General features: G+C 38.4%; 1 protein-coding gene across 2 annotated transcripts; it reads left to right on the forward strand.

The window, feature by feature from the left end:
* Positions 1-5,827: 5,827 nt before the first annotated feature.
* LOC146317879 (alpha-amylase) lies at positions 5,828-12,332 on the forward strand. Of its 2 annotated transcripts, XM_084731612.1 has the most exons (10): positions 5,828-5,961; positions 6,359-6,603; positions 7,355-7,501; positions 7,973-8,170; positions 9,220-9,450; positions 10,265-10,398; positions 10,643-10,865; positions 11,273-11,394; positions 11,505-11,630; positions 12,093-12,332. In XM_084731612.1, exons 2-10 carry the CDS (start codon positions 6,436-6,438, stop codon positions 12,280-12,282), a joined length of 1,539 nt encoding a protein of 512 aa, XP_084587738.1. In that variant the 5' UTR covers positions 5,828-5,961; positions 6,359-6,435; the 3' UTR covers positions 12,283-12,332. The 2 variants fall into 2 exon arrangements, with proteins under 2 accessions (XP_084587738.1, XP_084587739.1); XM_084731613.1 differs by lacking the exon at positions 5,828-5,961 and having other exon boundaries at positions 6,299-6,603.
* Positions 12,333-12,817: the final 485 nt, after the last annotated feature.

Here is a 12,817-nt window from a genome sequence, read left to right on the forward strand (position 1 = left end):
TTAAAGTTCTTACTTAAAGCTCCTTTAAAGTGGCTATAATGAATATTCCCATAATAACAATGTGTTAAATGACAATGTGAAAACAATGTGACAGCGTGAAAGCTGCCGCCACGGATGAGAGAGAATTATCACCCAAATCTCAGCTCCTCACGGTTTTGTGGATGGAGCTTTATAAACAGTATATTATGGTCAGTTTCTGCTCATTGTTTTTCTGTCCACCTGAATTGTATTGTTTTGGTTCGGTCTCACTGCTCTCACAGCATTGTTTACAGCGAAAAAGCATTAAAAACCTTTCACAGCCTTCCCAGCACCAAACAGCAGAAGGACGCAGTTAGCAATTCAAAAGCCAGATGTTGCCCTCAGGAGTTGGTTGAGACCAAAAACAAATGAATGATGCTGTTGTTCTGCAGCATCTATGTGCTGGATGTGTAAATAAGCAACTGTTTGCTAACAAGTTTACCATATCAGCTTGAAAGGTGGTTGACAAGGTTGTAGTGACGAGGTTTTGCTGGCCCCAAGTGCCTAAAACAAACCTGCTATTGCACATTTAACCTATTCTTTATATTTTATCCCCAAAAGAGTTAAAAAAAAAAACCCAAATATTTGAGCTGACTTTGAAGGGTGAATAATGCAAAAATAAACCAAGGAAGAACAGAGCTTTACCTTACCACACACAGGCAAAACACACAGGAAAACATCTGGTATTTTCATATTCAGTAATAAAGTCAGCTAATTTAATTAAGTAAGGTAATTTAGCTTTTACTGTTTGGATAAAGATATAAATGATAGAAATGTTTTTGATGCCTCTGACTGTGTGCTCGCTTGCTTTTGTCTGGGCTATTATTGCTTCAAAGAACACCAGAGAACAGTGGTGCCACTGTGAACAGGGCATTGCAACCTAAGAACAAAACCTGCACTGTAAAATTAGGTCTTTATCCCTTTAGTCCTTATGTGTCAGCGCTCACAGTCTGCCCTGGGATGAGTTATTAGTGAGTGTTTCCACCACAAACATGTCGGGGCCCCTTCACTTTTACATGCCTGTGACCCACAGACTCACTGGGGGGAGCGACCCGGAACGAAACCCAGTAAGGCAGGTCAGATGTCTGTTTGACACACTCTCGGCAGGAGGGGGCGGGAGGTGCAGGAGCTGGGTCAGATAGTAAGCAGGTGGGGATGAGGCATGATGAGGCGCACCAGGCTTTATTTACAAAAGCTTTTAACACAGACAAACCCATGGTCAATATGGCATTAAGTGACCTTTTTAACACATTGCTCCTGCAGTGACAAAGGGACATATGGTTTTATCTTGTTAGCTGTGGATGCTGATCCTTCTTAATATTGCTTTACTGCTTTAATCTTGTACTTATTGAGCAACAATGTGGGAAACAATCACTAATACAGCAAATATTGTTTATAAAAACATATAGTTTATGGTGAGTTCCTCCCAATTTCTAGGATATATCAATAGTTACTTAGAGTGTTTGATGTTATTATTTTGAATAAATAAATTATGTGTACATTCCAGTAAGTAGGAAACATGTAGCCAGGACATGAGGCTGACATAGAATGATGCAGCCTACAGTATGTACTGTGTGCTTTAAATGGAGCAGTTTCTCTAAAGAACCATTGGGGGAGCTATTGTTATATGAAAGTTCATCCCATCGCCACTATAACATGCTGTCCAGAGTACGGTGCCATGTGGTGGCTTTCATGATTCCTCACTTACTGTAATGTCAGACGTCCTTAAAAAAGAAGCATCTTTAAATATACCTATAAAGTTAAATTAAAGTGCATTTGTAAAACTAATAGTGTATTACAAAGGTCTTTGATTATACCACTGTAAGTATTAGCAATTTAAGATACTTTTTAAAAGTACACTAATGCACAATTCACAGTACGCTTACAATAAAGTACAATAAAGGTAGAGTCGATACCTGTTCCTGAACAAAAAATTAGGAAATGGGGAAAATGAGGAAATATATGCAGATGGCAGGGTCTTTGCAGGATTGTGACATATAAGTCTATACTTTGTTTTCTAGAGATTTTATTACATGTATGCAACATTAGATGTATCTGGAAACAGTATATTATATGAGTCAAATGCAGCTTACTATTTGACCTGGTATAAAACATATCAAAAAATCTTTAAAAGAAAATATCTCTGGATTCAAGGGACTGAATAAGGATCATTTTAACCCTTGTGTTTTATTGTCATTGTCTATTCCTTGAGTCTGAAACACCTCACTGCTGTATGTGTAAAATACTTTAAATAACTAAATAATTTTTTTTTCTTCTGAATTTATTAGAACCCAATATAAGTACTGAGTGGTAATCAATCCTTTTCCTTTTAAACTTGGCTTGCACATTTATTCAGGGTGACAAAATCTGTAAATCACAAAGTGTTGATATCACACCAAAAATAAATATGAAACACATTTTTTACAACAAAAGTCAAATAAAGATAGACAGAAACAGACAGATAAATGGATACATACAGTAACATTAGCCTACCTGTGTTAGTAAATTAGACTCCAGAGAGGTTAGTGCTCTTATGGACAAACTGTTACAAAACTCCATTAAAAGACATTTGCATTTGGGATATGGGAGGGACGTTGCTATGTAAAGCAAAACTTTTATAATATATCTGTATGTATTTTATCCAAGGTCTGTCAAAAAAGTATTAAACTTAAAGAACATTCATTGTAAAATTCAAAGTTTTTTAACTTTGTGATTTCCTTGAGAGGCTATTAGGTTCTCTCTATATAAATGATATTTTATCTGTATATTAGGGGGTATAGGCGTGATTTGTATTTGTTATGTTAAATTAAAAAAGAAATCTATCTATCTATCTATCTATCTATCTATCTATCTATCTATCTATCTATCTATATATATATATATATATATATATATATATACATACATACATACATACATACATACATACATACATACATACATACATACATACATACATACACACACACACACACACACACACACACACACACACACACACACACACATATATATATACACCACACAGATCAACACATGACAAGGAATATCCTGCATTCAAATATTGTTCTTACAGAACAGTAGAAACATTATTATGCTCCCAAATTATAGACAAAAGTAAACACTCACAAATAAACAGCAAATGAACATGAACTTAATAGTAAGTCACAAAATAAACACACTAAGGAACAAATCAATAAACACATACTCCAAAGGGGAAAAAACGGCCTCTACCAGTGAGGCTAGCAAAAAGAACAGAGAAACACACAAAGGCAGGCACCTCTGAAAAGAAGGCAAAGTAGGAAACCTGGTGCACAATATATGTGGCCTGAACGGCCAACATGCAGCCTGATGTTTGCTGAACGGCCCTCTGGCCCTGACTTGCAGCTCTCTCCCTGGTTTTAAGCTCCAGGCCTGATTACTGATTGACCACAGCTGCTACCAATCAGTGACAGCTGCTGTATGAAGGGGAGGGCTGTACCTGGACAGAAGAGCTCAGGAGGAAACATAACAAGTCTGTGGCACGAAACCCAAGTATTAGTATCTTTTTTTCTTTTTGGGCCAAAAATGTCTCTTCTGACAGTAAAGGTTGCAGACCCCTGCACGAGACAGATGAAAAGTTTTCAATATTAAAATACTGTTGCAGTGTATTTACTGTTTTGTCGTTTTCATTCTTTAAAGGGATAGTTCACCCAAAAATCAAAATTCTCAAATGTAAAACACTGGAAAAAAAAAACATAAAATGCCTCCATACTGCTTAAGTCAGCTTGGCATGCTGGGTAATAATGACTGAATTTTTATTTTTTTGTGAACTATCCCTTTCACCAGACTACAGGAACTAAAGTCTCTGAAACCTCCTAACAGAAATGTGCTGGCAGGGCACTGGGAGGCGCTGGCATGAAGCATATGTGTAGTGAGGCATGTGTGTTTGACAGTGTGATTGACATTAGCTAGTTAGCTAACTTCATGCCACATTAACAGAGGGTTGACTGCACAGCTGAGAACAATTTACAATGTGAAGGGCGATTAAAGCACAACGCTCACCAGCAAGATTCAGTGTCAGAGTGATCTACCCCCACAAATGTGCTTTTCTTGTCTCTGTTATGAGCCTTTATGGCTTCCATATAGACAGACCTGAACAGAACAAACCCCCATCTAATTTATGATAAGTTGCCTGGAAAAAAAAGCATCAGTAATCATGTTAGCACCTTCCTGAAAAGTTTAGAGATTTTCAACCAGAAGCACTCAGAGCGGCTGCACGAAAAAGTTGGAACACTCTCTATAGGTGGCCACATGCTGCCACTTACTGCTCTCTCTTCATCAGGAACAATTGAAAAAAAAGACAGTGGCACTCAAAAAGCCCTGAAACAAAACAAAAAACACCCTACAATATGGATACAAGCTCTAATGCTGTCATGGTAGAGCTAATTCTAACAACTTTATTGTGTACTTTTATCTAAAGTTGCATAAAATGAAAATACTCAAGTAAACTAGAAGTTTCTCAATAATATACTCAAGTAGTTGAGTAAATCTAATTGACTAAATGAACAAACTAATCAATGAGCACACTGTTGTAGTGAAATCCTCACCTTTCTAACATTCATTCTTGGATTTTCTTCATATAAAATACCCTATTACATAAACATGTGGAACTGTGTTATATTTTGTAATCTGAACAGTTTAGGTTCCCCTTTAATCAGAATTTTCAAATTGGACGTATTTTGTTTAAACAGACACAACTTGCTTCTGGTGACTGAAGTCATGTTGAGGATTAACCCTATGAAGCTCTATAACAGTTTCTCTCCTGACATGGCACACTGCCAACTTGACCCTTCACCCACATACAGTAACTGAGCGGGAGGTCATATCTGAAGCTCCTCATGGGAAAAAGCTTGTGTTTTGTCAGGGCTGGTTTAGTTAACTTGTTTTACATAAACAAGTTTGGCCTCTTACCACCCCTCTGACACGAGTGTAGCTTATCTGTGTTGGTTTTGCTTAATGAGAAGCAGATAATAGCTCTGTGAAGTTATACAAGGATGTTTTGTAACTGCTGCACCTCCCACTTTTTTTTTTTGTATGTGTGTGTGTGTGTGTGTGTGACAACATCACGTAATTTGATTTAAAAAAAAAAAAAGACAGAGATTCACAAAACCCTATGATTTATAAAAACAGAAGTTTAAAGTTTAAATTTAAATTGACTGAGTTTGACGGGACAAGTTCAGGTCATTTTTGTGGAAAGGGCTTTACTTGTATGTGTGTCATTTCCGTTCCCACAATTTTCCATAAATTGATGTACCCTTAAACATCTGTTTACACATAGGTACTTGTGCCTGCTCTACTGCTCATTAGACCACTCAAGTATTCCTGAGGTGTGCACATTCTCACCACACATTTAAACTGAGATTCTTGTTTTTACACGGCGGAAATGGCATGTGCATGATTTTTCAGCTGGCCCCTGATGCAAGACCTTCTGAAACTTTCTTACCAGGAATATTAGCACAATTTTGTACAAATTGTAATTAATCATTTTCCATCTTTTAAAATGATAATAAAACACAACAATACATCTTCATATCTCAAAAGAAATCCAAAGTGTACTTCAAATTTCCATCAAAAAGACCTAAACTCACTGTTACGCATGTTATTCAACATTTAGGCCTAGTTTCCAAACTCATGTCGAGGACAGTTCCTTTATTACATAAAGGCTCACATGTTTGATTAGTTCTAAATTAAAAAGAAAAACGCTTTCCTCTCTGATACCTGCCTACTTTTCAGACTTAATCCTCAAACAAACACACAAAACCTGATACAGACTATACCTGACTCAGCATTTTTATTTGTTTTCTGGGCGAGTTGGAACTGGATGTTGAGTCATCATCTGGTTATTGACCTGAATGATCAAATGCTGGAGCTGGATGAATCTAAACTGTCATGTTCTGAGAGGTACGAGCTGTAAATTATAATATGTTTTATGCTTTCATATTTGAATCATTTGAATACTTTAATCTCATATTCAGGCTAAAATGGTAGTATGTTGTTTAAGGCCAGAAAATAATGTTTTTGTGGGATGTTGCTGTTGTATTCTTGAGGTAACAAGATGAGACAAATGTGATTCTTTGAAGTGCAAGTTTCACTTTGTTTAGACCTGCAGAGAGGATAAAATTTATTGCAACACATACGTCACTGTCAGAACATGAATAAGAAAGCATTAGGATATGGATTCAGCACATTCTCAAAGCTATCTTTGCTTCTACTAGTTTTGAAACACGGTAGGGAGCTGTGAGAAAGACGCACCTGTTTAACCTCTATGTTGATATTTGCCCGTTTGTCATTGGTCCAGAAGAGACAGACAACGAATATAAATACTGACGGTGAGGCAGCAGGTGAGTGTGGTTTTCTCGCTCATCCAGGGAAAGCATGAAGTTGTTCATTCTGGTGGCTTTGTTCGGGCTCGGCCTCGCCCAGCACAACCCTCAACTGAAGCACGGCAGGACCGCCATCGTCCACCTGTTTGAGTGGCGCTGGGCCGACATCGCTGCAGAGTGTGAGCGCTTCCTGGGTCCAAATGGCTTTGGTGGAGTTCAGGTATGTATGACTACAAAAAGGTGGATGGAAGTCTAGAGACAGAAAGTAATCCCCTCTTTTTTTAATTTTTTAAAAAATAAGATGTCAGAATTTTTCACACAGGTCACTAAAAAAAGCAGTAAAAGCAAGATGTTAAAATATTATATATGCTATAATATTTATATATTATAAATTTGTAGACCAGGTCTATTCAATTATTTTTCAACAACAGACATAATCATTAAAAAGGGCGCCCCCAAATTTAAAAAAAAAAGTTCTAATAAACAATGTAAACACTCATAATCTTATCATATATAATCACAATTATATTCTTTTTTCAGATTTAAAAATCATCAGTTTGTTGATGGTCCAACTGAATAGGCCTAATCTAAACCATAGAGTAATCGCTCACTAGCTTATGATCACTTTATATTAAATGACAAATAGGCAGACATAACAACAATGATATTCCCACTTTGTATGGATCAACCTGCAAACACTGCAACACTACATTTCCCATAATGCACCAATGTAATATTTTTTATTAGCCCTCCCTGAAGTATTTTATTTTTCAAACTTTAGCCACACATATGGCTGAGTGATGCTCATTGTGATGATTATACTGAACTACAACTGTAAAATCACTGGAATGCACCTTTAGTAACTGTACAGTACACTCATATAACCCTGTTTAACAACAGTCTTCTGTCTGCAGACAATTCCTGTCCCAAAAGTGATACTTACTGTGATGTCTTCCCTCTGTGTTGCTCAGATCTCCCCTCCAAACGAGCACATTGTGCTGAACAATCCCTGGAGGCCCTGGTGGCAGAGATACCAGCCAATCGGCTACAACCTGTGCTCCAGATCTGGCAATGAGAACGAGCTGAGGGACATGATCACCAGATGCAACAACGTTGGGGTAAACCACATCACAACAGTGATTCAGAGACGAACGTTAGGAACGATGTTCTCAGGCGTCTGTCACCGCCTCATAAATCTACAAGCTTGTACAAGACAACAAATTCTTACCAGATCTGTTACATAATTTATGCATCATTATCAAACTGTTTTATAACAACAGACAGCTGGCATTTCAGAACAAAGAGCATTTTTGAACGGAGAGCAACAATTTAGTAAATTAATGCATCTGTCTTGAGGAATTATCATCCACACTTTAGACATTCAGCCGTTGTTTTTTGTTTATAGTGACACACTTTAGTTCTTAGACCACCAACATTACAGTAAAGCCATAGTGAGCAGAGCAGCTCTGACATATTCCTATGACCTGAGAATGAACCTGACGTGCTAAGAGAGGAGTGAAAGTGTGGAGCGATAGAAGGGAGGTGTTGATTAGTTGTGTTGCACCTGCAATCCTGTGTCCACCCCACAGGTCAACATCTACGTGGACGCTGTCATTAACCACATGTGTGGCGCTGGCGGTGGAGAGGGAACCCACTCTTCATGTGGAAGCTGGTTCAGTGCTGGCAGGAAGGACTTCCCCTCTGTCCCCTTCAGCCACATGGACTTCAATGATCACAAATGCAGGACTGGCAGTGGCAACATTGAGAACTATGGTGATGCTAATCAGGTAATAAATGTCCCTCATATACACTGATAGAACAGTGTAATTTTCACAGTATTACTGTTACATTTCATAGTACTTACTTTTTACTCCATTCAGGGTCAATACAAGGGGCCGTTTAGTTAGAAGCTTCCACAACAAACCCAGTCTTTGACTTGGAAGTGTTTTAATTATTAAGTGTGTTTTCATTAGTGTATATTCACCTGAAATACAAATTGTTATGTTTTCATTACCTTAAAGAGCACAGGTCCTCTTCCACAACAGGGTTTCGCAGCAACTGTAGTATACAGCGATGTCTTTATCCACATCTGTTCAGCCAATGCAACTGTTGTGGCTACAAAGCTAAACCAAGTTTTTAGACAAATGTTTTATGGACTGTCTGAAGTTGACCATCACCTCTTTCTTTACTGGAGGATAGTGAAAAATTAGAAACTGAAAAAAATGCTTTATAAATCAAAAGATTCTTCATAGAAAGTCTACAGGAGTAATTCCCAAAGTGTGGCCTGGTAAAACATTTTTAAGTCTAAATTAGATTGAAATTACCATAACATATTTATGATTAATTTTGGAATCAGAACTAATAAAAAAAAAAGCCAGGGGATTTGACCTGTCAAGTAAACACATATCTTAAATCTCATCATTGGTATGATTAGTCTCATGTTTTGATCAGAGTTAAGGCTTGGGAGGGCTGCGGCATTCTGAAGTTTGGGAATCGCCACCACAATGTATGCAGGGATACAGAAATATCCTTCAGTTGAAGGTAATAATCTTGGTGCATTATATCAATGATTAATTAAAGTGGATGCAACCTTTGTTTGGCTATAATAAGAAACGTCAGACACTCCATAACATAACATAACATATTTGGACTTGGGAGCATCACTACACTGTAGTTTCTCCTACATGTGTGGAAGGGGAGGGTGAGGTGAGAAGTATTCAGGTGGTTGGAATCTACAACTTCACTGCTAGATGCCACTTAATCCAACACTCTGGTCCTCTAAAACAAGAATGAGGAATAACTGAATTGTGATGTTGATGCTCATTTGCTGCCCCAGGTACGTGACTGCCGTCTGGTCGGACTGTTGGACCTCGCGCTGGAGAAGGATTATGTCAGGGGCAAGGTGGCTGACTTCATGAACAAGCTGATTGACATGGGTGTGGCTGGATTCAGAGTGGACGCCTGCAAGCACATGTGGCCCGGTGATCTGTCTGCTGTCTACGGTCGTCTGCACAACCTCAACACCAAGTGGTTCCCTGGTGGCGCCAGACCCTTCATCTTCCAGGAGGTGAGTTTTTCCAAAATGTTTTCTTACACCTAATGCCACAACTACAATGACTCATTAATTCTGATTGTCCTTTAGCTCAGGGGAAAAGAATTCTGGATAAGCCCTCAGATGAGTTACATTGCCTTTTGTAAGAATAGACAATAACAAAAAAATTTTAAGAGTCAGAGGAGAAGTGACACAGTTTTGTGTTTTACTTGTATATCTTGCTGAACCAAAAGGCTGGATGAACTTATTTGGACTTGATTTGCAGAAAAACATGGTTCCAGCAAACAAAAAAGTCCCCCTGCTGCGAGTAAAATTTGCATCCAGGTTCATGATTGGGCGTGTCCCAGCTGGAGCCTACATGCAAACATGCGATTAGTTGTCCGCCCACATTGCCAATATTTATGACTGATAGCGCAAAACAGCCGTCAGCAGAGCCATGGGAAAATGAGCTTGGAAATCAAGATGACAAACACAAACACATGCACACTGGGAGCAGATGTTAATATTCAAGCTGATATTACCACATGCAGTAGCTGACACACAGGTAAATTCAGGTTATAGTGGGGCTGTAAAAGGATGAACCTGAAGAACTAAAAAAAAAAAAAAGTAGGAAGCTGAAGACAGAATGTGATCTAAAAAATAAGTGTGCTCTGTCTTCACTAACAACAGAAATGTTTAACAGCAGAAACCTGGTTCTTGTTACTGCTGAATCAAAACAGATTACTTGTTAAATTACTTTCTGTCAATCCACAAATCACGGATGCTGCAGTTAATCTAATCCATATCTAATAGAGTGATTGATGTGAACTATGTGTTGATTTCCCTCTAGGTTATTGATCTGGGAGGTGAGCCCATCACCTCTAGGGAGTATTTCCATCTGGGAAGGGTGACTGAGTTCAAATATGGTGCCAAACTGGGAACTGTTTTCAGAAAATGGAACGGCGAGAAGCTGTCTTACACCAAGTATGTGTGTCTTTGTTGTTGTGCCTAAATCACATATCAAATTTGATGCACAAACGGCTGAATTGAATTGAATGGTTTCTTATTGTTTAATTGCGTGACATATTTGACAGTATTATTCATAAATGACCCCTGACTACAGCTGGTGCCTTTTAGAGTTTATGAATTAAATACTAATATGATATTTTGTCCAAACTTGGTTATTTTAGAGGTTTACTCCTCCTCATTAACGTATTCTTGTATGCAGGTCCTGGGGAGAGGGATGGGGTTTCATGCCCAACGGCAACGCCCTCGTCTTCGTTGACAACCACGACAACCAGAGAGGCCACGGCGCTGGCGGTGCCTCTATCGTTACCTTCTGGGACTCCAGGCTCTACAAGATGGCTGTCGGCTACATGCTGGCCCACCCTTACGGAGTGACAAGGGTGATGTCTAGCTTCCGCTGGAACCGCCACATTGTCAATGGAAAGGTAGAGTCTCTTTTAAGTAGGAATAATGATAAAACACAATCTATAGCATGTAATTTGGAATCTTTCTTCATTCTCTGAGTCATTTTCTTGCTTTGTAATAACTCAATATGACTGCTGAATTGTCATACCATTAATATTTGAATGACTCTATTTGCAAATGGGCAAGCCATCAACATGCTTTCTGAAATGATATTGTCCTTTTTATTCCCCTCACATAGTTCTGCAAAATAAATTCACTTTCTAACTGTATAACTTTTAAAGTAGATTGTTGAAGGTTTTGGAAGATTTTTTTAAAAAAAATGTTTCTAGAACAAATACTTGCCGTGTTTTTGAACTGGTTTGGTGAAATCCCTGTTTTATTCCACTGGTAGGACTGCCAACCTCATTTATCCCTGATTATCTTGCAGGATCAGAATGACTGGATGGGCCCTCCCAGCCATGGTGACGGATCCACCAAGTCTGTTCCCATCAACCCCGACCAGACCTGTGGAGACGGATGGGTGTGTGAGCACAGATGGCGTCAGATCAAGTGAGTCATCACAAAGCAAGAGACAAGGGACTGTCGAAACTTAAACACAGAACTTATGTACTTGGGTAGAATATACATTACGATTTTATTTTGTCACTTTGCCCCTTTAGGAACATGGTTATTTTCCGTAACGTGGTCAACGGACAGCCTCACTCCAACTGGTGGGACAATCAGAGCAACCAGGTTGCCTTTGGACGTGGTAATCGCGGTTTCATTGTCTTCAACAATGATGACTGGTAAGAAATAACTGCTAAGTTCTTGAACTTGTGCTGACAAATCCTAATGAACTAATTTCACCCAATTAAATAAAATAATATATCTGGATTAAACAAACATATAGGACTAGATGCAGACTGTAAGATATAAAATAAAATGTAACTTGCATGAACAATCAGCCATCAGTAACAACAGTTCATTAGATTTCTGTCTTGTAATACACTGTTGGCTTTAAACTCATTTTGACATAACAAATGTTAACTGCCAAGAAATAATGTAACTTTTTAATATTTCTCTTGTTTGGTGTCTCTTATCATATAAAACTGCTTTTCTCTCCCTAAGTGATATCCTATTGGTTTACACATCCTGTTTGCATCCTGTTTTATTAGAATGTAAAGCAAAATAAAATCCTCATTCTACAGTATCATTGTGACATTGTGGTGGCTTTCTAAATAATAAATCTACCTTTTCTTCACCTTCAGGAACCTGGATGTGACCCTGAACACTGGCATGCCCGCTGGTACCTACTGTGACGTCATCTCTGGCCAGAAGGACGGAGGCAGGTGCACTGGGAAGCAGATCAATGTTGGCGGCGATGGCCGCGCCCACTTCAAGATTAGCAACAGAGATGAGGACCCCTTCGTTGCTATTCATGCTGAGTCCAAGCTGTAAACGCACCCAGAAAAACTGAAAATAAAATCTATTTTAATCAGCTTGAATAATGAACTTTTTTTTCTTTTTTTCATTTCGTTATCATTTTGCCAGATGTTTAGTTTAAACTTGCAGATCAATAGAACAGAAAGCTACATTTCTAGTCACAGTTTTTAGACAAAATGTGCACTGTTGCATAGTAACCACAACTAACAGCAATGTTACTTCAACTGTGTGAAAAACACTATAGGGGCTCAGACGTTTTGGTAATTAACTTTTCAATTGGGCGTATGCATTTAACATCACTGTATGTGACCATCACTTAGTCACTCCCTCCTGAGTGGGATATAAAGAAAATAGCATCTGCCCTTGATACAGTCACATGGAAAAAGTATAAAAATGAACATTAAAAAACCCTGATAGAACTGTGAAGGACCCATTCACAGCAACTGTCAAGTGTGAAAGGGAGGCTGTATCATGTGAAAGTGACATCAGTGCCTAAACTTAAAGGGTAACATACATGAATCATCCATATGCATAAAATCTGTCCCGCTGT

This window comes from Lutjanus erythropterus, chromosome 12 (assembly GCF_056507025.1).
Source record: "Lutjanus erythropterus isolate fLutEry1 chromosome 12, fLutEry1.hap2, whole genome shotgun sequence".
Classification (NCBI taxonomy): domain Eukaryota; kingdom Metazoa; phylum Chordata; class Actinopteri; order Lutjaniformes; family Lutjanidae; genus Lutjanus; species Lutjanus erythropterus.

Coding starts and splice junctions, on each gene's coding strand:
- LOC146317879 (XM_084731612.1), top strand. CDS start 6,436: ATGAAGTTGTTCATTCTGGTGGCTTTGTTCGGGCTCGGCCTCGCCCAG. Junction 6,604..7,354: donor ATGGCTTTGGTGGAGTTCAG/GTATGTATGACT, acceptor TGTGTTGCTCAG/ATCTCCCCTCCAAACGAGCA. Junction 9,451..10,264: donor GACCCTTCATCTTCCAGGAG/GTGAGTTTTTCC, acceptor ATTTCCCTCTAG/GTTATTGATCTGGGAGGTGA.